This window comes from Desmodus rotundus, chromosome 9, assembly GCF_022682495.2.
Source record: "Desmodus rotundus isolate HL8 chromosome 9, HLdesRot8A.1, whole genome shotgun sequence".
NCBI classification, from domain to species: Eukaryota; Metazoa; Chordata; class Mammalia; order Chiroptera; family Phyllostomidae; genus Desmodus; species Desmodus rotundus.
In genome coordinates this window covers 23,818,028-23,845,879 of record NC_071395.1, presented here as the reverse complement: position 1 = coordinate 23,845,879, position 27,852 = coordinate 23,818,028, and the positions used below count along the sequence as shown (strand labels likewise).

Here is a 27,852-nt window from a genome sequence, read left to right as displayed (position 1 = left end):
AGATTGGATCCTGTGATCATTTGAGAATTACAGACTGTAGAAAACACTTGTGCTTTTTATCTTTCTGTATTCTGTGCCTACTAAAAATATCAAGTGATTTGCTTTCATATTAATCTACTTTTCTCCTATGGTTTTAATGGTGGTTAATCTAATAATTTAGCCTTCAGGTTACAGAATAGCATGTTGAGATTATGGATGACTTAGTAATAATGAATATCATCCCAAAGTGCATTCCATGACTAATAGAACTTAGTGTGTCTCCTTTTGGGTCCATAGACCTATGTTGTAAAGGTATCTGCATTACACTATAGGGTAATGAGCTTCTGGAGCTGAAGAATAGGGTAGGAACACAGAGAGGGTTTTTAGGTACATCTGGGTTTATTTCTCCCAGTTTTTAACAAAAAGAAACATGAAGCAAACCTGGAAATGTTTAATGTCTCTTTAAATGGTTCAGAGCGGAGTTTCTATTATATATTCTTCACTATCATATGTACTTAAAGGTTTTCAAAAACCTAATAAAATACAAATATAATAAGGATAGATTCATATTTATTTGCCCCTAAACTTGCAAGTGTAAATATTTGCGATTACCATTTAATTGGTGAATTACTATGCAATGTCAGGATAGGGCTGAGCACCTTCAAAGCCCTTTAATTCCCAAAGACAAAAAATATATATAAATGAGAATGAGAGCAAGATTTAGGAAAGTTTAATTTATTTAAAGAAAATGGAAGAATAGAAGAAAAATACCTAATAAGAACATGCAATATAACTGAATTGGAAAGAAGTTTTAAGATAATAGAGGGCACTTTAGATTGATGTAATGCTAGTGTGTAGCATGAAGAAAAAAACTATTATTGGTTTTAGAAACATAATAGGCTGGTTAACGTGAGAAGATTATAGTGTGCATTTTAAGAAAATAATAAGGGATTATAGCAGTCCAGAGAAAATATTAATTGAATTGAAAATACAATGTGTGCATTCCTGAAGGTATTATAACTTTTTTCTAAAAGTACAACGACACAAATCGCAATCATGAAAACCATACCACTCTCCCCGAAAATGATATTTTTTTGTGCTGCTCCACATGAAACTTTAATTATTCTGTCTTTTTAAGTCACTCACTGAGCAACATCTTTTCAAACAACAATAGTATTGAGATCATTTGTGTGCCAGGTTCCCACTCCCCTTCAGGTATAATTTACTTCAATTACCTTTAGGGATAATTTTACTTATATTTTTATTATATTTATTATATGGCAAATTGTGTAAGGATTTATTCAAAATATATTTAATGTTGCCCTAAGATTGGCATAAACAATTAAACTTGCAGGGCACAAGTTGGTTGCTAGAGGGTTATAAGGAGGTATTTTCCCTCTGTGCGCAGAACTATGTAAGGAACAATTAGAAGAGAGAGGGGGGCTGGGTTGAGAATCTGCTCTCCATTACTGTGTGGCTACTAAAGCAGGGCTCCAATCTAGAAAATTCTATAGAGGAGGTTCATTCTAAAAACCATAGATTGGTATTTTTCTTAAAATTATGATAAAATTACTCATTTTCAAAGTTTTACCATTTTCTTGTGATATATCTCATTTCATCATCTTGACTCTAAATAATTACTTTGAGTTTGAAGAGCAATAGTTGAAAATTCAATTTGAACAAAGTCCCCCATGCTTCCAAATTTGCATGTGTTCTATTTGTTATTAAATTTTTAATGTGAATTTGACAAATTCTGTGTAGTAGATTAAACAAGTTTCTAAAGCACATTTTATTTAACTGAAAGTTCTAAACAAACTGACTAAAAGGGCCCTAGTGTATTCAAATTGCCAAAATTTGAAAGCATTACTGTGAATTAAGCATAAATAAGCCTTGTTCTTTTAGGCAAAATTATTCTGAGTAAATTCATCGGACTTACTTTTTCCAAAAATAAGAATTGAAATTCCAAGATCAAAATATAACATTAGGTCGATTAAGCTGAAAAGTGTCTATTAGTGTTCATTTTTATTCCTACCCTCTAATATTTTTTGCTTTTGCAAGCATGCTGATTTTTTAAAGACAAATATTTAATCACTCCCATCTAATGCCAACAACTCAAGGACTAGCAATGTTGGAGTTTACACAAAATAAGAGTTTTCCTAGGTCAGTGGTACCGGAATGCTTCTAACAAGCAAAGTTTCCAATAGAGCAGATCAGTTTTGCACAGTGGCAGTATCGTAGCCAATGAGGTTTATCCGAGGTGCGATTATTGCTAATTGAAAACTTTTCCCAGTAGAGTAGATTACCACTGACAGAATATAAAGGATCACAGTGAAGCCAGGAGGTCACAGGACCACTCGGGGAGGCCCTGTGCTAATGAAGCAGATCAAAGGAAATACCCAGTCAGAACCACTTAATTCTCATTTATTTCTGGCCTGGCACCTGGCTGGTCAAAGGCCAATTTGTAAAGTGATTCTCTCTGTCAGTGAACAGAACACAGATAAATCAAACAGTATCTGGAAATTGAAACACAGCCAATCTTTTGTCTTCACCCTCCCAAAGGCAAAATACATACACATAGGTACACTGGAAGCAAAGCTCCTGTTTTTGTTCAGGGGAGTCAGACAATAAGAAAATAGAAGGAGGCCCCTGCAAAAAATATTCCATTTATTGTTTAACAACACCATAGAGCTAATATAATAAATTGATGAACAAGGCTTACTTATAGTATGGAATCTTATCCGCAGATAGTGTAAACAAAAAAATTGTATCTAATATGAACATAGACCTAGGAAGAAAATTACTTAGGCCTTTTTCATCTTTATTTCTCTCTACACCACACACACACACACACACACACACACACACATTCTTAGGCAGATAGATTTACCAGAATACACACTTCAAAGATCTCTGAACAGACTTCAAACCAATAAGCAGCCCTCAGTGCCAAGAACACGACACTTCAAACAAGTGACAAATACGCTGTGCAAACTTAATTTGAGCCCAGAATATGTTATAATTAATTTCAACATTTAAAAAATTGAGCTATTTCACACCACAATAAAAAGCTGAATTATTTTAATACCATTTGTACTGTCTGGTTTTTAAAAGTGAGATACTGAAGGAGTTAAACAGGTGGCTCAGTGGTGGAGTCATTTGGTTCTGGCACCTTTATCAGTGTTGATCTCAACATTCTTTCCGATAGCTTTTATAATCCCCAGAGAACATGTTTGCTACTTTCGTTTGAGTTGATTTTGAACATTTGCATTTTTTAGGAGATCATCAATTTTGTCTCAGTTTTTAAATTGCTGAAATTGAATTGCAGTAAGAATTGCTTATGCTTGTTTGCATTTCTTCTGGCACTTCCTATGATTGTTCATATATTTTATTGGTCAGGCTTAAAAAAGGATTTTACATTTCATTAGCAAGATAAACAGCTTTCGAAAGTATTTACTAGTTCTGTTAATTTTTCTCTAGCATATTAATCTCTGTTTTTACTTCATAAATCTCTTATTCTTGATTTTATTTATTCTTTGTCCAATTTTAAGTTAAACAATTAAGTTTTTATATTTTCTTTTTTGAGATTGGATTCATGTATTGTTAGAAAGAGGGAAAGGAGAGAGAGGAACATTGATGTGTGAGAGAAACATCGATCAGTGGTCTCTCAAGTGCCCCAGTTGAAGACCTGGCCCGCACGTGCCCTGACCAGGAATCAAACCCGTGACCTTTCAGTTTGCAGGTCGGTGCTCAACCCACTGAGTCACACCAGCCAGGGCAAGTTTTTGTGTTTTCAAATCAATAATAAAGAAGGTGTTTAATGATATTTCTTTTCCTCTAAGTTATCCAATTTCTTACAAGACTTGTCAGGTCCAGTTCATTCATTTATATTACTTATTTATTTCCCAGAATCATTTGAATTTGCAACCCCAGAATATCAACACTTTAAATATGAGAACTCACAGGTTATAGCACATTAAAAAATATAATTCTATATCTTTTGATGCCACAGCCTTATTAAATTCAGTACATACCAGCTCATGTCCAGGACACATAATATATTTTTTATATTTTATTTTTATTTTTTGACACAAAGTGAGATGTACTTTCACCCCTCGAACTTCATATGGCATCCAGACACACTCAGAAACAAACCACGGAAGTAGTGCTTTAGCCAGTACATGCTACAAAGTGAATCAATATTAAATACAAAGTGAAATGGTGATTGTGTAGGTACCTCATAGTGAGATTTTTATAGGCTTGCTAAATGGGTGATATCAGTAAAAGCTACAGTCAGTTTTTAATGCTTTCTCAAAGGCAAGTATTCTGTGAGACATTTGTTTGGAACAGAGCTTATAATAAAATATTCATGTCGGAGATAATACACTTTTTTGTCCTTTTTTACACTTTGAACAAAATGGGCAGACATGATCTTTTGCAATACTGATTTAAGGTAGTTCTATTGGAAACATGCAGAGAACATATGGCTACTAACACTTACTTGATGTTGTCTTGTAATGGCTAAGTGTAATGAAAGTCTTTAAAACGTTGAAATCATAAAAACCAATAAACACTCATCACGACATGACACACTCCAGTTCTCTCGGGAATGAATGTTAAGGACCTCACTCCATCAGAGCACAATAAACACTGAGGGAATTCAACTTTAGCATGTGAAGTGTTGCCTCCCTTTAAGAGAGCAGAGTTTGGTGGCAGATAAACATGTAATTCATTCAATAAGCTATGTTAAGATAGCAGAATTTTATAGAAAAAAATTAGAGTTAGTACAGAAAAATCATAAATTTTTGGAAGATATTTTCTCCCTGGAAAACAAGATTGTCAAATAAAAATATAGGAGAACCTATAGCAGAATACCAGAAAAAAATCAATTACAAAATTAATTACAAAAACCTAGATCATCTTCATATAAATTTAAGGAATAATTTAAAATACTATGAAAACAGACTAAGTTACAATAGCAAACATATGAAACTTTTAGAAATTAACAAAATATGCAACATCAGTATCAGAATAACTATGAAGCATTACTAAGAGATATAAAGGGGAATTTAATTGAAATTATGTTTTTATACAAAAATTTAAATTCATTACTATTTTCAAAGCAAAATTGGTATGACGGCCAACTAATATTCAATATGAAACAAGTTAATTCATAATTTTAATGCAATACATCAATAAGTCATTTTGTAATTTAACCAAATTATTCTAAAATGTACATGGAAGAAAGTGTGAATAGGCAGAAAGAAGCTTGAAAAACTGAATTTTAACAAGGGAGACGTATGCCCACTCATAATGACTAAAATATTGAAAATTATTCTTATATAAATAGAATAAAATCTTTTTAAAACATATAGGAATGTAATGTTACTAATAAATATTTTAAGTTTTCATCACTGAAAATTCTCTTCACTAAAAACCTTTGAAGCTATTTGACAGATTGGAAAAATGTCTGTAATAGGAAGGGCATTATTAGTATTAATGTCTTTAACATATGAATCATTACTATATACTAATAAAAGTTAAAATACCTACAGTGAAAAAAGAGCAAAACTACCCATTCAAAATTTAAGAAATAATACCAGTTAAAATAAATAAAAGATTATTTTCAGTTTCAATATAAGGAAATTTGACCTGGCTGATATAGTTCAGTGGATTGAGCACAGACCTGCGAAGCAAAAGGTCACAGGTTTAATTCCTAATCAGGGCACATGCTTGGGTTGCAGGCCAGGTCCCCAGTAGGGGGTGCATGAGAGGCAACCACACATTGGTATTTCTCTCTCTTTCTTCCTCCTTTCCACTCTCTAAAAAATAAATAAAATCTTTTTAAAAACTTAAAAGAAATTTGAGGAAAATTAATTTTGAGAAAAATTAAATACATAAATTTTAGTTTCTTACAGTTAGATTAGCCAGCATAATAATATCTATCATCTATCTATCCATCTATCTTTAATGTATCCTCATGTGATCATTGGCCAGACACTAAAATATCAGGTTCATTAACAGGAAATGTTAGCAGGGGACGGTGTGGAAAGAAGGGTAATAGTATCTGCGTAGTATGGAGTGGGGCACCAAGAATTCCTGCCTTGTCGTGGTGGCTCTGCTATTAAACATTTCTGTCACTTGAATGATGATTCACTCGACCTCTAAGGATTCAGCCTCCTGGACACTAATATATAGGGCTTTGGATTCAATATCTTTGAAATTTCACTTCATGTGATGTGATTCTGTGCTACAAAATTTCATAATGTAATTGACACCACAAACTGTCACAGTTACATTATGTAGAGACTCCTGAAGCTAGGTTAATAGAATAAATATAATCATTGTATCCCCCAAAAATATATATATATAGCATGTTAATCAGGTGGTCTCTGAAATTGAATCTGTTATTAGCCTTGTGGCATTGTCAATGTAGGTGCTAAACACAATATATAATACTCTTTCCTCCTCTCCCTTAATATTTAATACATTTAATATGTTCTTAATCATTATCAAAATACAAGCTTTAGGTATCTAATTTCTGAAGCCACCAGGCTAAATTCAAAACCTCTGTAACACAAATTAAGAAAATATACTCTGAGAGTTTTTTTTTTCTCTTTCACATTTTTCTACCTAGCATATTACTGCAATACTTTATGTTTTCTCTCTTCTTCCCCGCTTTCCCTTTTCTTGCCTCCCCCCTTTAGTTTTGCTATTCTCTCTCAAATTTCAATTTTGAAAATAAAATTTGTTTCTCATTTATGTTGTAATCATGTATTTCACTGGCAACATTAACAATATATAGGGTATTTATAAAACTTTCAGTTCTGGTATAATGAATATGGAGCATGTTATTTTTTTAAAAGTATTATGGCTCTGTGGGATGCTTTTGAAAATTGACGCGGCCTCAAATGTAATTCCCTTTTTATTACATTTTTAATGTTGAATTTGTAGCTATCTTTGTGGTTTAACCCAAATGTATTTTGCCTGGGGCTTTATTTTTCCTCTTTTGCTTTTCCTATGTCTTTCAAAATGTTTACCGATCTGAGAGCCATAGATTTTTATCTTTTTTCAAAGCACTCCAAACTTTATTCCTATGCACTCAACAAAATACCTCCATTTAGTAAAATAATAACATGATTTTAGAATTTGAAAGATGAAGTATGCTCTATGGTTAAATGGGATAAAGTCTATTTGAATATGTAATTAATCCCCAAGTGTATAAATAATTTCTTAACATTATACATTTTCTTGTGAATTACCAAGATGACTATTTTTGGAGTATTTGAAAGTGAATACTTGTCTTTGTTAAAACATTTCTTTTATGTGTATTTATAAAAACTTAATTTACTGATGTACCAAATGTGAGGAAATCTATGAAGAAATGTGGCAGTGTGAGTGTGTAAAATGCAGCAATTCAGAGAGTTTGGAACTTGGTAGATTTCCTATGTTCTTCTCCACCCTGACTGCCTTATCTCTGAGAGAAATAAAGTAATTCAAATTGTGCCCAAATCAAACACTGGAATGATAGTTTGTTATAATTGCTTATATAAGATTACTCTAACTAATGAAAGGTAAGTTGAGCATTAAGCCCTTTGGCCATCTACACATTTGGGGAAAATCTAACAGAGAACAGGTCCGCTGTTTCATTATGAGTGCCATGAAGAAAGAAAAAGTCTTCAACATTCTTTTGCTTTGCTTGGAATTGCATTAAGTATGAGAATAAAACCTTAGAAAAATATTGGTAATAGGTTAAAGTCCTGGAAGACTAAATGGATTATAAGGACTAAATATCCTTGTTTCAAGCAAGTTCAAATTTCATGGTTTCAGTGAATCCCACCCTCTTCTCTCCCCACCTTCACACACACACACAAAAGCACAGATTTATCAAATTACACAAAGAAGGGCTCAAATTTATTTTTGACCATTTTTCAAAAGCAATTACGAACAACATGCTTTGGATACCTACAAGCTGAGAGTCTACTGAACGTAGAATTGGTTGATTAAGTAAAAGTCACCATATACCAATTTTTCATTGGTATAACCTTCTGTTTTGAAGGTTATCACAAGGGGAGATGAGGTGATCTGCACTTCACATTGTATAATATAGTAATGGAATGCAGAATTACATGCACTGATTCTAGAACAATTATATGTCCTTGCATCTATTTGAATAATCAAATTTCCTATTTTCAGTATGTTAATATTTTCTAAATTGTGGCCATTGCCTTAGGTAAGTATAAACAAAATGACATACTAACTTGAAATAACATGAATATATGGGGCAAAAATGAATAAAATGGGTATTTTTAATCTTTAATAAAAATAAAGATAAGATACTGACTTAAATGTCAATACACAGAGTTCACCAAATTCACAATAAAATTGCCTGACTTAAAAAGATAGGGAAAAACCAACATCTCCACCCCAATACCTCCTCCTAAAAGAACTCCCCCAAAACAAAAACAATCTGACTCTAGATTGTTGATTCTAGATTACCTAATGAGATACACCTTTCAAAACATGGAAAAAAAGAGAGAAAAAGAAAAACTAATTCATTACTAGTAACTTCAGTGCTTTGAAACAAATGTCATATCCAGAAGAGAAGTTTGAGTTTAGTTGGGGGAAGATCGCACCTAGCGAACTGGCTTGTGGTCCAGGCATCATCACACTTCACAGGGAAGGAGGAAAGGGGACTGCCTTCCGCAGAGTCAGGGAGAAAGAAGAGGACTTGAAATCAAGCTATATAAATAATGGTTAGTAAAACCAGACATTTCCCACTGAGGGGGACAGAGAATTTCAAAGAATATAACAGCCATGTGCAAATATTTCAAGGGCATCTCTGTGGAAAGGGTATTAGCAATTTTATGAATAATCAACAGAGCTGAATTAGTACCAGTAATTGAAAGCTACAAGCACATAGATTTTAGTTCATGACACCATGTTTTCAAAGCTGCAATGACGAGTTTTATACACTTACTGGCGGCTGCAAGTTATTCAAGTAACTTATCATAAGCTGAATGACTGTTTAACAGGCATATGTGAGAGTATTCAATCAGAAGAAAGGATAATTATCTGGTACTAGATGATTTTTAACATATCAAAATTCATGTACTGTACTATCTTATGTTAAGAGAAGGAATAATTATCTAAACACATACTTACAAATTTTGATTTAACCTGGAGGTACAAAGGGAACTATTTTATGTTAAAATCTTCTTTCGATTCATGCTTTTCCCTTAAGGCAATGGTTGTTAAATTTTATCATAAGTCAGAATTATGAAGAAAGCCAATTTAGTAGATTTTGGTGGGATCTGAGAATTCATGTTTCTAACAAGTTTCCATGGGATGTTAATGGGGTTAATTCTAGGATCATACTTTCTGAATCACTGCCTTAAGGAAGTGGATTTGAAGTATTACTGCTAACCTTCAAGCACATTAAGCTTCTAACAAGCCAACAGGCCAATCGGAGGTTCAGGTTATTGTGCAGAATGGCTAGCCTTTCCAAAGTACGCTGAACTAAACAGAGATAAAATGTTGCTTCTTTACAAAATTATGTTTCATTAATAATTACCAAAATATTTTATTAACCTTTAAGGTATATGAAATCACCAACTTTACATTATTTCTTCTTCTTAAACCCTTTTTCATTGACTTCTTCTCAATCCTAGAATAATATTCAAAAGGTTTGCTGTTATTTACAGTACTTTGTCATTAGTCTTTGCTTCTCATCTCTTCAAACTGAGTTACTGCCTCTGCCTATTTTCCTGTATGGTGAGAATATTTAATCTTTGAAAATACTGAACTCATTCTGAGAGTTTTGAAATATGCATGCCTTTCCCTCTGCCTAGAACACTTTTACCCGTTCTTTTTACTAAGTAATGCCAACATTTTTTCTTCCAACTTTCTACTAAGTTCTTTCTTTACTTACCCCAGCCCCCAAACCAGGTTGAGTCCTATGCATTTCCATTGCACCCTGCAGTTACCTCAGGTTGTTTGCTTGATAAATTCTCTATCTCTTTGTATAAGTGCTATAAAGTGCTATATACTGTTGAAATCTCTGCACTCACACATACTTAAATAAAAGTATATTAATATTGGGAGAGTTGAAATATCTAAGCCTTAGATAAGCATCCTGTTTAATGATCTTAAACTACAATCAGATGTGGTTAAAACCAAATATATTTTCTTAATTATAAACAGAACCAACCTGGCTTGAACAAAGGTGTTGACTCCTAGGATATCTTTTGCCATAAACTGTCATTAAAAAATGTCTGTGCATCTTTCTCCATCCAACCTGGCAATTAAAGGAATGATGTGAACACTCCTTCTGGGAGTTCTGTCCTTGTCATTTGTTTGGAGTTCATTCTCCCTAACCCTATTTGTTTTTTGACAGATTATAAGTTTGATTTTCCTCTGCTAATATCATGTAGGTAATACATTTAACTACCCACCGCGTGCATCACACACATTCTATCTGCTTAATGTTGATGCATTATCATTTTCTTTGGTCTTCTAGCATTTGTAACCAAATATTTGCAAATATGTGCAAACAAGCACGAAGTTTTCACCAAAATAAGTTTCCTTTGATAAGAAATCAGTTTTCTTTATTATATTCAAATAATATAACATATTTTATACAAAATATATGTATATTTTAATATAATATGTATATATTTTATACATAGATGTATATCACATATGATATGTAACTTTTATACATATATGCATATTTATACAAAATATGTATATATTTTTATACATGCATCTTTATATGTATCTTTTATACATATGTATATATTTATATAAAATATATGTATACCTTATACATATCTATTTTATACATATATGTATATTTTATGCATATATTTTTAAATTTAGACATATTAAATATTCTATACATACTTTAGAATTCTACATTCTCTCTCCAAATAATCTTGTTATATGATTTATTACATGTAATTTCTAAGTTAGATATACTTAATGCTGCTTTTTAAACACAAATCGATACTCTTATGGCTTTATCGTATTTAGCTCTTTCATACAGAGCTCTAGCCATCAGTACAAAGGGTGTCTACCCTGGCTGCACTTCAGAACCATCCAGGAACCTTCATAAATATCCATGTCTGGGCCAAACCCAGAAGCTCAAATTTAATTTTTTAAGGGACTGGACCAAAGATCTATAATTTTATATGTTTCCAAGCAATTCTAATAATCTGTCACGATTTTTAATTACTATTTTAGAAGCCCTTAGAGTCAGTCTACACCTATAATTCTTGAAATATTCCTATCATTAAAAATAAACAAATCCGACAGGATAAAAAAATCTTTTTTCTGCAGGTTTATGCAATGTTTCACCATAAAGACACTAACTACATGAGCTTCTGTTGAAGTCAGTAGTATCAATATTTGTTAACTTTTATGGCAGGTAATAGGTAAAGTTTCCAGTAGGTGATCATTTTCTTTGCCATTAAACTTTCAAAAAGGGACTTAGTAAGAAATTTTGGAGCCTCGACTTTTGTATTTTTTGAAACATGAACATTCAGTCACTTAAGCATCCTGTAATAGTTTTGCTCATCATTTGCCAGCAGCAGTAATAATATAACAGCTTCTCACATCTCATTTCTTTCTATCTAGGTAGACAATAGGAAGATCTAGAATTAAAATAATTCCTAAGAGCAATTCTGAAATATTTTACAAAAACAAATATGCTGGCCCTAACAGTTTGGAAAACTCTTGGGAATCATCTATTATAGTTAAATATACGCCAACCCTATGACCTTATAATTACGCCCCAAGAGAAATGAGTGTATATGTCTGACAAAAGGCACACATAATAATGTCCTAATAGCCCCAAAATGGAAACAATTCAAATAGCCATCACTAGTGGAATGCATAACTAATTGTGAATTTGGTGTAATAAGACATTGTAAAGTAATAAAAACAACACATTTCTACTACCTTCAACTTTAACATTGTTAGTTTCAAGAGAAGCCAAAGTCAGTTGGTGTGCATAGCAGGATTAACTTTAAAAGGCACTAGAGCTGAGTTTTCCGAATTGTGTTTCCCAGAATGTCAGAAGTTGTTCAAAATGTTCAATAGCTAGTTCATTTAGTTGGGAAATTCTAGGTTAAGCAAAGTTTAGAATATTTTTCAGACTTCAATATGCTTTTGTGCATTGCGGATTGCCACAGAAGCATAATAGGCAGTTTTCTCCAAATGACTTGGTCATTAGAATCCATTTTCAACAGAACATTTCAGAGGAAAAATGTTCTCAGAGGCAATGAATATAGACTTCTCAGTGATGAATAAGGGACTTTATTATAACAATCAAAAGGAAAAATCACGAGATTTTGAGAAACAGTTACCAAAGAAAGGGCCTCTGAACAGAAGAATAGGTTTTGAACCACAGCACAAAAACAATTTTATTTATGTTTTAAAGGGGAGGTGTTTTATTACAGTGAAGGACTTAAATAATGGTTGGGATTTCACAGTGAGAATTCACAGGTTATTTTTTTTAGGGGAGAACACGTAGTTACTTGAAATATCAAGTGCTGAAGACAAAGTTTCTGTGTAGGAGCTGTAAATCCAGTAAGCTTGGTAGAAATATGTTTGTGATGGAAATATTGGAACATATAATACACGCATATGCTGTGTGTATATAAGTCCTATGACAGAGTGTCTTAAACAAATATATCAGAAAAGATATTAATGTGTTAGGACCCTCCCTATTTACTCTTTTTAGGAAACCAGAATTTTTTTCCCAAATCTATTATTCTTTGATTTTGCAACTTGGGCACATGACAATTAGGACCTATTTTTTTGTATTAGCAAAATAAAGATATTAGACTTGCAGACATATAAGATGCATTTCAAATTTAACTTTCACTGATGCTTCTATAACAAATGACTAAGTAAATGCAAGGCATCCAAAATATTTAATTCATCTCCCGGAAAAAAGTTTTACTCTTGGTGGTTAAAAAATATATTTAGTTCTAAAGCCAAAGGGGGCTAGGACTGAGGGTGGGAGGTGGGACTAGGTGGGACAGGGGAGGGTGGTGGGGGACAGTGAAGACAACTGTATTTAGACAGCGATAAAAAAAGTAAACTAAATTAAGTTAATAAAAGCCCCAAACATAAGAGCATGTAACTAAGTGAAAACAAAAGAATATAGATGCATATATGTTGTGTGTGTGTATGCATGTGTATTTATATTTAGTCCTAGCTAATATTTATTCTTTGGGGATAAATTTGATTTTTGGAACTAGCCAAACCATTTGAAACCATAGTTAACAAAATTACTAAGTAATTGAGGCCATTCTCTTGAATATTTAAATTTTTATTAAGCAACATAAATATTTTACCCCAACAAAACATTTATGAATCAAAATATATGATAAGTAAATCAGAAATATTCTAGGTGAAGTGGGAGTGGAATCTGGAGGGCTTCCTGCTTAACTTTCTGCTTGCCGTTCATTTTCACGTATTATTTTTTTGGTTACATCCATGTCGCCTTAGAGCGAAGCATGAAATAGAATGGAAACTGGTAATGTGGTGCAGTAGCTCACAGATGCCCACATACTCTTTCCCTCAGGGTCTCTAATACTTGATTACTGTATGCTCACCACTCGTAGGAGAGAAATAGTTCTGTGGGCAAGCAATGGAGCCTTACATTTTTCAGTATCATATTGCTTAACTATAACAAGCTTAGTATGAGTTGTAAACTTTATTCACATATGTCACTTAAGTATCTATAAAGCCAAAATAAAATACAAATACAAAAATATAAAAAGCTAACACTATTCAATGGGTGAAATGGAATCGATACAGTGAGTGGTATATTGTTGGAACTATATTACCACTTGCCACATGCCTACGGTACTGACAGGAATGTAACTCAGTAGAATTGGATATCTTTTACTTTCTTATTCTTCAAAAATGAAATAGAAGTTCATTTTTAAGACTTGTTAGAACTCTAACAATACAATAAAACAAGATAAATTTTTTATTACAAGAGTTGTTATGTTCTTTTACTCTCTCCTAATTGAAGTTTTAATTCCTTCTTTTCAATGTTACTTCTGCCGTTTCTGGTTTGCATATCATTAATCCTCTCGGAAGAGTGAGTTATGGAGATGGCATGCTAGGGAAACACTACTTCAGAACTTAAATTGAGTGTGACCGATTAACTTTAGCGGCTCATAAACTAACCGCTGTACATGAATTCCTACTTTTAACAATGTAGCATCAGTAAAATAAATATGATGTTTTAGACAAACACGTATAATCTATATATGCATACATAATATAAATATATACGTATGTAGATATACATACGTATATATTTGGGTATTGTTTAGGTATTAGGTACTGTGTAATAAAATATAGCATTATTTTAGTCATATCTAATTTGTGTTAGAAGTTATAGTTTTGAATTATTATTTAGTTAAACATTTAAAACTTCTGCCCAAAGGTGAACTCCTTTTATTGTTTTCACAATGTTTTCTATGAAATCACACTAAAGAGAGTAACGGTAGCTTTATCTTGTTTGAAATTTTACAATGACAGAAGTGTTTTCAGTCTCCGGCCATACCACCCTGAACGTGCCCAATCTCAGCTGACATAGATGTTTGCATTAAGTACTTTTATTACTTTGAAGTATGGAGAAAACACAAAGCACTTCAACAACTGAATAAAAAATATACAAACAATGGGCAAAATATTTGAACAGACACTTCACAAAATGAAATTATAAATGACTAGCCCACAGATGCTCAGGGCCACTAGTCACCAAGAGAATTCAAATTAAAACTACAAAAGATACCACCCTTCAAAATGGCTAAAATTAAAAGCATAGAGAACAGAAAATATTACAAAAAATGTGAAATAGCTGTATATCTCATGCATTACTTTTGGAAAGGTAAAATTGAATACCTAATTTTAAAAAGTTTTGGTAGTTTCTTATTTAAGAATACCACTGCTAATTATTGATGCAAGGGAAATGAATATATAACCAAAAAGAGACTTAAGCATGTTCATAGCAGCTTTATTTATGAAAGTTTCAACAGGTTTCCATCAGTAGGAAATCGGATTAAAAACAAAATAAAATACTGTGGTATATTCATATGGAGGAATGCTAGTAAGCAATAGAAGGCAATAAAATATTGAGAGACAATAGCATAGAAGAATCTCGGTATTATTATTATGAGTGAAAGAAGTGTCACACAAATGTATACATATGCTATAATTATCTTTACATGAAATTTTAGGACAGAAAACTATACTGTGCTGAAAAGTATCAGAACACCCCTGGCCTCAGAGGGACTAGGGGAAGAGACAGACAGGGAAGAGGCATGAGGGCACTTTCTTGGGGGATGATAACATTATATAAATTGATATACCTGTAGTTTGATGTCTGTTATGCAAATTTAAATATCTGTGAAAATTCAGAGGGTAAAGACATAGATCTGGGTTTTTAATTGCATATAAAATGTATTTCAAAACCAGAAACTCTAAATATATAAATAACTCTAGTTATTGATATATACCAAAGTTTTTAAGATAGTTTAATGTTTTAACATAATTTGAAATGATAACAGTAAGATTAATAAAGAGAAATAGACAAACACACAAATATACGCACAAAATAGATGTAGACACACACAAAAACATACACATATGTGTGACAAGCAAGCATAGTAAAATATTAATTTAGGCCACAGTTATGTAAGTATTGACTGTACATTCAAATTTTCTATATGTTTAAATTTTATTCAAAATTTTAGAATAGTAAAAGAGACATATAATTCCCCTCAATAATTTCCTAAACCCTCTCGCAATTAAGAAAATGATGTTTATAATACTTTGAAACACATATCTTAAATATGTATGTTGTTGCATTTTTATTTATTTGTTTTAGTGTTATTTGAATATCTGGACACTTGCTTTTGTGAGGTCTTTATAGAAGATTTATATAAACCTAATTGGCAAAATATCCTGATAACTATGTAAACTTGGCAAGTAATAGTCCTGTATTCTTTTGAAATATTATATTATTTGGATCTTGCAGTGACTGACCTTCATGTAATTCTCTAAACCATAGGAAATTTTCAATGACTGCGACAGCATGGATGGACCTGGAGGCTATTATGCCAAGGGAAGCAAGCCAGTCAGTGCAAGACAAATACCACTTGATCTCTCTTATATGTAGAATCCAAGGAAGAAAATAAACTGACAAATAAGAATATAAACAAAGGCATGGGTACATGGAACAGACTCACAGTGGTCAGAGTGGGGAGGGGAGAGGAGGCAGGATGAAAAAAAAAAAGGCAAAGGGATAACCATGGAACATGTATGTGTAACCCATGAACACAGACAACACTGTGGGTGGTGATGGCCAGAGGGAAGGGGGGCAAAGGCTGGGGGAGGTGGGCAAAGGGGAGGAAATGGAAACATACATAATAGTTTAAACAATACAAAAATGAAATAAAAGTAAGAAAACCATTTTTTTAAATGAGAGATTTTGTAGACAGAAAAATAATAATAAAGAAATATTATAAACAACTCTATATCTACACTCTTGATAATTTAGATGATATATACAAATTCCTTGAAATAAGTAAACTGCCAAAACACACATGAAAAGAAATATACAATCTAAAGAGATCTACATGTGTTAGTGAAATTAAATCAATACTTAAAACAAAAGTGCTGCAACCACTCAGATGGACTTACCGAAATTCTACCAAACATTTGAGGGAGAAATTGTACCAATTATCCACAATCTGTCCTAGAGTATAAACGTAAAAGGGTATTTCCTAACTCGTTTTATGAGCCCAGCATTACCCTAATGCCAAAACCAGACAAAGACATTACAAGAAAACTAAAGACCAACATCTTTCATGAACATAGATGCAAAAATTCTCAATAAAATATTAGCAAATTGAATTCAACAATGTAGAAAAAGACCTATGTGTCATAAACAAGTGGAATTTATGCCAGGTATACAAACTGATTTAACGCTAAACAATAATAAGTGCAATTCATTACAACAGTAGGCTAAAGAAAAAAACCAGGTGATTATATCAATAGATGCAGAAAGAGCATTTGACAAAATTCAATACCTATTCATGGTAAAAACAATAATCTCCCCAAACTGAAAATAAAGAACTTTCTCAATGTAATAAAGAGCATCTAAAATAAACAATGCAATCCATTGAAATACTTATACTTCCAAAAGTATTTTGGAAATACTTCCAAAAGAAATACTTAGTAAGCTGGACTTCATTAAAATTAAAACTTATACTGTACAAAAGATGATGCCAAGAAGACAAAAAGTCACAATCAAAAAGAAAATATTTGTGAAAGATACAACTAAGAAATATCTTCCAAAATAGATGATAAATTCATAAAACTTAACAATAAGAAAACTAACAACTCAATTACAACATGGGCAAAAGACCTGAGCTGACACCTTCACCAAAGAAAATATACAGATGGCAAATAAGTACATGCAAATATGGTAAACATATATATTATGTGAATTGGACTTTGAAGCCACAGTGAGCTATCAGAAGATATATGTTACAATGGCCAAAAAAAAAATGGCACCACCAAATGCTGATAGAATGTGGAGCAACAAGAACTCTCATTGTTTCTTGGTGGGAACGTAAGATGGTGTAGCCACTTCGGAAGATATTTAGCAGTTTCTTAGAAAACTGCCCATATTCATACCACATGATATATACCCAAGTGAGCCAAAAACTTATGGCCACACAAAAACTTGCACACAGATGTTTACAGCAACTTATTTATAATTGCCCAAATCAAGCAACAAAGAAGTCTTTTAGTAGGGGAATGGACAAATCAACTGTGCTATGTCCAGACAACGGGAAATATCTAGCACTAATAAGACATGAGCTAGCAAGTCATAAAAATATATGGAGGAACTTAAATCCATATTATTATTAAAGAGAAGCCAATCTGAAAATGCTATACACTGTAGGATTAAACCTATTTAACATTTTGAAATAGGCAAAACTATGGAGACAGGAAAAAGATCAGCAATCATGGTGGCAGCGGGTGACAGAAGAATAAACAGGCAGAGCCAAGAGGTTGTTTGGAACAGTGACATTATTTTGTATGATACTACAATGGCAGATACAGGTCACTATGCATTTGTCAAAATCTGTGAAATGCATAACATCAAGAGTGAACCCCTGAAGTAAATTACGTGCCCTGGGCGGTAGCGATGCGGGCTCACGGACTGAAACCAATGTAGGACTCTGGTGCTGGATGTCGAGAGTGGGGAAGTGTCACAGGTAGTGCTGGAAGGGAGGTCTACGGGAATGCTCTGTACTCTTGACTCAATTTTACCATGAACCTAAAACTGTTCTAAAAAAAGTCTATTAAAAATTGAGAAAGAAAGAGAAGCCCCTTCCTCAGGAGGGAAGAAACCACATTGCCAGCATTTCTGATAGTATGTGTAAACAAACTTCAAAAAGCATGTTTAATACAGCATTTTTTGTTGGATGTTTCCACTATACTACTCACCTTCAGACAACCCGGTGGCTAGTTCAATGTTGTAACTAAGCGTGTTCTTTTCTAGTGCCTAGTCCACCAAACATACCCAGTCACCCCCATTTGTTTTCCTGTAGCCTAGGCTCTGTACAGCAGGCTTCACTGGCTTTCTCTGCAGCATGATTGCACTATTCAAGCTCTTGAATAGTGTTTTCAATCAATTCATTTGAGATGTTTGCTTCCCCAGTAATCACAGGCAAATCCACGTGAGTAGTTAAGAACTCAATTTGAATTCTTTTGCTCAGTGCCTTGTGTGTAATAGGTACTTACTATATACTTATTGCAACAACGACTGAATGTACTTTTTTGCCCATAAAAACGGAACTTAAAGAAAAGTGATAATTTAGGGGGTGATGTGTAAAAGCAAACAGAACTGTTCTGGAAGACAGGAAATCAAATCTCAGCTGAGCAGCACCTACCTGTGTGGCCTTTACCAAAGAATTGTGTTGTCAGTTTTTTTCTGGGTCCTCGGTTTTCCCATCTGTATTATAGTTTTTTAAAAACAAATTGAGTGTTTTCTACTACCATGTAGCTCTAAAAACACTAACTCTCAGTTCACATACAGAAGTGATGCCAAAAATAAGCAGTGAGTTATAGTAATTAAAAATAATACCACTCTTTTCAACTCTAGATTATATACTATAAGGTTTTTTATCTCTTAAACATGCTAAATGTCAAGCTTATAAATCAGGATTTTTTTCATTTATAATACAAAGCTTTCCCAATTGAATTCATAATAGAATTTTAATAATAAAAGATGAACAGGACAACTTATTATTAATTTAAAGATTGAAGTAGTAAATGCAAATGCTAGCCTGCCAATGCATTAATATTAATGATTAGATAAATGTATTTATCTAGTCACTTACTTCATTTGCGTGTTAAAAACAACCACACTTTTGTATTTTGAATAGGAGTTAGCTTAATACTCTTAACTAATATAAATACAGATGAATTAATAGTTTGTTTTTCTTTAGCAAACTAATATGATCTAGCACTATTCTTCCTAGAGACATGCTAGAAAATACAACTATATTTAAAAACAAGAAGGCTTTGGAAAACAATCAAAAGAAAATGAGCAGTAAAGAAAAACTGTTTAACTGCACCTAGGTCTTAATATTCTGGTGCTTCTATATTAGTGAAAAAAACAATGACTCTTCAGGGAAACAGGAATAAAGCCATATACTCTTCAACTCTACTTTTTGCTTTTAATTATTGAGTTGGGTATGAAGAAGCTCAGTGGCTCAGGTCACTTAAAAATCCATACCCAGGTAGTAAGAAGACCATATTACTTGCGGCTGAGAAATAACTAGAGTTTTCCAGAATCCTGACAAACCTGACTCTAATGTACTCAAACAAACTTTGACTTTGACTACTTTGTCATATTTTTTAAAAGATGTAAATAGAATGCTAATGCATCATATTTTAACATTTTAAAACCTCAAATTTTCACTAGAAAGCAGCTCTAATTTTCCAAGTTGCAGCTACTTTCAAAGGTTTAATCAAAATATTTTAAAGTCAGGTCAAAAAGGTATAATGGAGCAAACTTTTCTCATGCCATTCTACACAACTGTAGTAACAGTACCCTCTGAGATTTATTCTCAAAGGGATCAAATGATTTTCTGTAGTAGGTTCATATCTTGACAATTTTAGAAGTCAGGTATATTTCTTTAATGACTTCTTTTTGTTACACAAAGTGACTCAGTCCACTGCATGCTTGGTTGACCAAGATTAACAAATATATACTGTTTTGAAGGAATAAACAGGTCAGCAGCTTGTTCAATAGTCAACAAAATATTTTTTTTTTCTTAAAGTTGTTGAAGGACAAAGTTAACCAGGAAAAGGGTTGGAGGAAGCCATCATTATGTACTGGCTTTCCAACCAGCTGTGAAACCCACACATTTTGTTTTGGCTTTGACAGATTTACTTAATGGTAACTCTGACCCTTTAACAGTGGTGCTCTCAATGGGTATTGGGAGAAGTCTCCCATGGGTCTCTCATGTGTCCGTACAACTCACGAGCAGAGACACTGACTGCAATTTTCTCTGCACTATCTGTTCAAGGATGTTTGTATAGCAAACAGCACTGGTACAAAAAAAAAAAAATGTCTCCCTCTGGAGCCAAGGGCAAGTGCATTTAGAGCCTTTGAAAATGGATTGTATCTTCATGCAGAGCAAAAGGCAGGACTACTTGCTGTCTAATATGATAAAGAAAATGTTTTCTTCTGGTGCAAAGAACAGGCATGCATATGGTCTGTACAATAGAACCGGCATCCTCCGACTCATAGATCTCCTTGTGTAACATATCCCATGGTGTATGCTGGTATAACCTGGCAACTTTACATTGCCCTGTGGAAACTGAGTCCCAGAAACTTGCTTAAACTCTGGCTACTGCTATGGCTCTGAGCAATAAGCCATCCTTTATCTTTGACCCAAGAGTCTTACGTGTCTTCTGCCTCTGTTCATGAAACTACGTGGCAGGCAAACAGACTAGCTTGCAAAGAGGGAAATATCTCAAACCATTCACAGTTCTTGATAATATTCAAATTCACTCCCTGAAAAAGAGGTTATTCACAAATTTCTCTATCCTACTAGGTTTTGGAAGATGAAATGGAAGCACAGAATCTCAGAAGAATAACACAATGTCAACAGAAACATCAATATAAAATAGAGTCCCTTTTAGGCATTTAGGTTGAGAAATATAACATTAAGAAAGCACGTATACCATCATTAATATACATGTAGGTCATTTTTAATAAAAAATGTTTAACAAACATCTTTGTGTTTTGATTTTTGCCTAAGACTCTTAAAGGACTACAAAGAATTTTTGCTAAAACTTTTGAAATGTCTTAGATTCATTCCTCCTAGTTATAAAGAATATGAAATTACTATGTACTCTTAGATTTTATTAACCTCAGACTACAATTTTAAAATTATTCTTCATTTAGTCTTGCACACTCTTAAAATGGAGAGGTTTTGAGTCAATTAATACTGGATTTTCATTTATCAGAAAAAGAATTTCAGAAGTGTTTTTTTTTATTTTTCAAACATAATTTACTTTATTAGAAAAATACTTGAGATGTATTAATAACATTTAGCCATTATGATATATATAGGATATGTCAATACATGCTAATTAATTGTTATTATATAATAAATAATAAATGTCAATACATTTAATTAACTTTTTAAATTTTTACTATTACCCACTTTGCTCCTATTATTGCCTTGTTTCTGTTTCTCAGACAGTGGTCCAAATTGTTTCCTGACCTCTGAAAAATATATAAACATTTTAAAGGGCCTTCCCTTGAGCATGCTTCAAGCAGTCAGGTATTTCAGATGGAATGGCACAAATTTTCCTCGGTCAGGAAATAATGCTCCTGGGTTTGCCTGAAGGTTCCCAGCCTCTAAGCACTCACAGTTTTGATGAGTTGTTTAAAGCCTGTCTCCTTCCCTAGAGTTCTCTCCCGCCACCCTTCACCAAACCACATCTACGATTTTTTTTTTAATTCTAAAAGTAAAAATCACCTCTCACAAATGAGTTGTTTGAATTACATTGTACCATGGTGCACAGCAACACCCTCCGGACTTACTAAATTATGCAAACTCTTTGGCCCATTTGCACAGTAACTACTCTCACAAACAGTTCGATTTAGGCAGTAAAAGAATCATAAGGCAATTTTGGTTTGCAGGAGTAACTCTGCATTGGAAAGGTAGATGTAGCATTCTCCAGTCCCATAAAGATGTCAGCATTTTAAGGTCTTTAAGTGGTCCCACTAGGCATCCTCAAAGAGCACTCCTACAGTCCTCAGATTTTCCCTCAAGCAAGACTTTGATTATCATCCCCAGCAAGCAATGCAGCAGTATGATTGGTGCTACAGGTAAGAAAAGGGATTTAAATGGTACCAACCCTAACAGGATTTAGAGTCAACCAGTGAAGGTATATGGTAACAAACTAAAATAGTAGTGCATATAGATTGTAAGGCTATAAATACAACAGGAAGTCAAACTGGGATGGAAAATAATGACACAGCAAGAAATAGAAGAAAGAAATAATGGAGAAAAAAGATTAAGAGAACCCCAAAGAGTAGAAGTGAAACAGAAAGCCAAGATGGTCCAGAAAAAGGAGCCCAAGATTGTGGTTAGGTGATATGAGTTAATAATAAATTCTTGTCTGTCTTTATTGGTGAGGGTAGTCTATGGTTATGTTGAGATAACAAACAACTCCCAAATCTCAGTGGTTCAGAACAGAAGTTTTTTTCCTTTCTTTCACATTTCAAGGGAATCACTTAATGGCCCACAAGTTTTATTCATCGAAGTTATTTAGATACTATGAGATGATTAAGCCACCACTACCTCGATCATCTGATGATTGCTAAGCTCGAGGCAAAAGAGAGTTTAGGGAGATTTTACAATGGTAATCAAATGTTCAGCTCAGATGCACAGCCTGACAGTTCTCACTGCTCATTGGCCAGTATGAGACACAGAGTCTCATCCCACCACCAAGGGACCAAGAAATAAAATTCTGTCTTATTACCACATAATCAGGATGAGGGGAGAATAGGACATCTACTGCATGCAGGCCAAATTACTACCAAATGTACTCGTTGTGTAACATGTTAACTTTTTCTATTCTGTGGAGCAAATCCTAAATCCTGCTTCCTGACTTGCTCACTATGTGATATTAAGTAGCTACCAAACATTTGTGGATGACAGTTTCTTCATCTACAAAACAGCAGTAAAACCACTTACCACATGGGTATACTCAATTAAAGGACCAAATGTTTGCATGAACCTAACAGAGCACCTATTACACACGAAATGCCTGATGGTACCGAGTTATACAAAGGCTGCTCTGAGTACAATTCTTTTGATGCCTCAAAATTGGGGAGACTTCAGGAAGTTTATCACCCATGCACATGGCAATGAATAGTTACTTACTATGCTCAACACCCACATTCCTAGCTACACACCAGCAGTTTCAGTGGTAACTATTGCTTCCTGGTGAGTTTTCATTGAGAAGTTGGCCCTCACCCAGAGCTACAGCAACCTTCAGGAGAAGATGTGTCAGTCAGTCTGGCTAAGAACTGAACATGAGAATACTCTGGTTGTGCTTATGGAGGAGCAGGAGGAACAATCTGAAACACCATTACATGCTTCTCCTTGAAGTCAGTGTGATTTTGCTTTACCTTCAACACCATCATTATTTTATCTGGTTCCTTTCCCCATCTCTGTCTGCCTTTGCTTTTATGTCTCTTACTGATCTCATTGATTCTGTCTGTTCTCTCTCTTGTCCTTGGGAAAGTTACTTTACCTCTCTGGGTTTTAATAATACTATTTAGATAAACAGAAATAATAGTCCTTCCATTCCAGTACTATTATAAGATTAAGTTACAACAATTAATGTACATGAAAGCACCTAGCACAATATAAGTATGCACTGTTTATTTTTGAATAATAATAATAAATAAGATAACCACTTTGGGGTTTGGAACGTGGTAAGTATACTTTACAAATCTAGATTGCTAATGAATTCCTACATTTGATAATACATAAACTTGTTGAATAAACACATTGTATGAAATACATGTTAGCTTACTCAGACATGTACTGTGGACTATAATTAAGACTTCTATAATTAGCCCTGGCTGGTGTGTCTCAGTGGACTGAGTGCTGGATTGCAAACCGAAGGGCTGCTAGTTCAATTCCCAGTCAGGGCACGTGCCTGGGTTGCAGGCCATGTCCCTGGTCAGGGGTGTGCGAGAGGCAACCACACACTGATGTTGCCTTCCCTCTCTTTCTCCCTCCCTTATACTCTGTCTAAAAATAAAAAAACAAAACCTTAAAAATAAAGACTTCTATAGTTAGAATGATGGATTTATGAGTTACTTGTGTTTATCTTGAGACAAAAATATATTTTCAACCACATTTATGCATATATATTATTGCAAACCTTATAAATATGTACATATATGTTTATATTTAGATCTACATATCTACAATATGTCTATGTAATTTCAGAAATAAGTCTCACATTTCACTTTTTGCTCCCAAGAGGGGATTCCTTATATAGTTGGCACACAAATATTTGGTAAAAACAACTTCTATACATATACTGGTTCAGATTCTAAGTACTAAAATTCTCTGGGAAAAACATGGTAAAAAGTTAATATGAACTGGAAATTGACTGTACTTATTATTCATGTTTTAGTTTTCTAGTCAATAACTAATAGTTAATATTAGTGAAACCTAATCCCAATAGAAAGTCTCTATGCATTCCCTCAGTCTTACAGACATGTAGACATTTGTATATTTTTGTAATTTAAACAGAAACTAGGTAAAAAAAATAATGAAAGAACATATTATATAATACTATTAAAATCATGTATACAAAATTGTTTTAAGCATTGCTCTTCTGATGCCCTGATAAAATGATACCAAAAATTATACCCAATATATTAATTTAATTAATTATATAATATAATTATGTATGAATTGATTATAATTAACTCTATAATGCAATTATATGTGGTTAACTAATTAATACAAATACATATATCATCTTGATTTCAGTCTTATTCTAGTCACCAGATGGAATCATTCACTTCATACCTATTTGTTGTGTGTTTACCATCTGCCAAATGTTGTTCTAGGTGCTGGGTTATAGGAAAATGAAGAGTAAAATGGAAGGAAACATTCAACAAACTAATAAATAAGTGAAATATATGTCTTGAGGGATGGTGATAAATTCTATGGATGAAAATAAATAAAAAAAGGAGGAGAGAGAATGTTTATGGCTTTTCCATTTTCAGTTAGGGTTTGGGAAAGCCTCCCCAATCAAGTGGCGTGTGAGTGGAGTTGAAATGCGAATCAGCAGAAAAAAGGATGGCCAAATTATTTTTGAAATCCAAATAATGACTGATAAAAACAAAATAAATAAATAAAGTCTGCCATGAGATTAATTTTCGAGTTCTTGGGAAGGAAAGGCAGTCCCCAGAGGTCAGGTGGGGGTGGGGGTGACTGGAGATTAACTGGTGGTTCGTGCAAGGGCTTGCACAACTCTGGGTGCTCCGTTGCTCCTTTCAAACACACACTGCCACACACATGGACACATACATAGGCATTTACTCACAACATGCCTTTTATAAGCTAATTTCACTTCTGTCCCAAGTTGTTTCAAAGTTAAGTACCACCACGACGTTCTCCGCCCCTTGGTTTTAAATACCAGCAATCCCCTATTACTTCTAACTATTTAGAGGTAAAGGCTCACAGAGATTCAATTAAACAGCATCTACTGTGTTCATGGCACAGGAATAAAAGGATTAGCAAGGCAGAGTTTTGACCTGGAGATGGCAGACACACAGCACAGAATACGTATTCACTGGATATGTTTCAGTATGAGCCAAAATGTTGTATTAAAATTGTGTTTTGACAGCATTCACAAAGAAGTTATTATTTCTAAGTGTTGGGCTGGATAAAACGGATTATTACTCCATGAAATAGAGGTCATGCCTGATAGTTGAAAGTTAGTGGAACAATGCCAATTCTCCAGTTGCTTTTACTCAGACCAGAAACTTTAAGAACTTATGTGTTTTTACATATGACTAAATTTCTATGATATTTGACATTAAAGCATACTTTTATATTTTACTTACTTTTTTCTGGCTATCAAACCTATTCTGCATGTTATGCCTAGACAATTAATATATGTAATAAATTTCTGTATTCAGAAAAATCCCTTAACATTTCTAAGAATTTTGATTTCTAATTTATAAAATGAAAATAGGTACATCTTCATAAGATTGTTTTGAAGATAAAACCATGCAATTAAGATCTTGGCCTAGTGTCTGCCTGCCACACAAAAACCCCAATCAAGTTTACTATTTTATTAAAACATTATAATATTATGAAGGAATTTCAGCAAAGTATGTATATATAATGTGAATGCCAAAGGTATGCGTTGAATGCAAAGGAGAAAATTAATATATTTGTTTAGTTCAAAAGTGGTTTTTACAGACAAGCAGTATAAGAAATGTTAAAAATATATATTTTCTCTTATAATTAGCATGCTTTTTTATCTTTCCTACTTTCTAGCAAACCCAAAATGTATTATAAACTTTATTTGATTTAATAAAGATTTGAGTTTGTTATTTATAGTATCATAATTTGTATATAAACTATGTAATTTACAGTATGCCTAAATGTCAATTTATTTTATACTTGAAAATATTTAACATGAAGAAGTTAAAAGGACATTAGACAGCCCAAAATTATTTTTTGATGAAATTAAAATTCAGTTTAATTACTTCTACAAAAACTAATCCTTTACCAACCAATATATTTCCACATAGTACAGACATCCTTTTTTGTTTATCTTTATGACAAATTAAAGAACATAACACTTTTCATTTTGTTTAAAAAGTTTTAAACTTAAAATTAATGTGGAAATAATAGAAACTATCCCATTGATTAGGTCTTAATCCATTTACTTGTTTTTTTTAAATATGTCACTATTACTACTTATTAACTTTAATAATGTATTTTTAAATGAGCCATCTCTATATTTTGTCTAGATGTATTTAATTCTCAAAATTGTAAATTTCCAAAATTACTACCATTTTCTGTTGTAAAATGTGAATTTTTCATAATTATATTCTGAAAGCATATTCTGAAATAAATTCTCTGAGTGAATAATAAACCAGAAGACTAATAGTTTAGTTCCTAATTGCTAGGCACCACGAGAAACTTCAGAAGAGTGACTGTACCTTGTGTCGCAATCTTATTAGAGGTTGGTAAGATTTAAGGCCATATCCTGCTTCTTTGGTTGGCCTTCCTTCTGACTCCAAAAAAAAGAATCCAAGTACCAAAACAGCTGACCAGCACTTAAACATCCTTTTGGCTTTTTACCTGTGAAAATTAATATTATAAGTAATCAGAAATATATTATATATTCAAGAAACATATTAAGAAGTATTAAATAGCACAAAACAATCTCCAGAGATCTCATAAAAAATAACCAGCAATTTCCAATTGAATCCATGATAGGTAAGCATATCCAAATATAAATTATGATTCCCCTCATCATAACAAATACTGTTTTCATTTTTCACTCATACAGCCTTACATAACATTCAATAAGTAGAATGTAGGGGCCAATAAAAATGTATTGAGGAGAAAATTAATAAAAGCAAATTGAAAGAAAATTAAATAAAGAAAAAGAAAACATTAAACCATGGATAATTTTCTAAGCATCCATACAAAATCCAATTAACATGTTTATAAATATTGAATTCCTCTTTGA

At 33.0% G+C, this 27,852-nt stretch overlaps 1 protein-coding gene and 1 pseudogene across 2 annotated transcripts in view; one reads left to right on the top strand and one right to left on the bottom strand.

The window, feature by feature from the left end:
• Positions 1-27,852, bottom strand: part of FSTL5 (follistatin like 5) — a 546,539-nt gene that overhangs the window by 466,574 nt on the left and 52,113 nt on the right. For both annotated transcript variants that reach the window (XM_045202427.2, XM_045202428.2), the window contains exon 2: positions 27,317-27,458. In XM_045202427.2, coding sequence (XP_045058362.2) covers positions 27,317-27,442 — 126 coding nt within the window. In that variant the 5' untranslated portion in view covers positions 27,443-27,458. The remainder of the gene's footprint in view (positions 1-27,316; positions 27,459-27,852) is intronic.
• On the top strand, positions 2,192-2,273 carry LOC112312708 (U4 spliceosomal RNA; annotated as a pseudogene).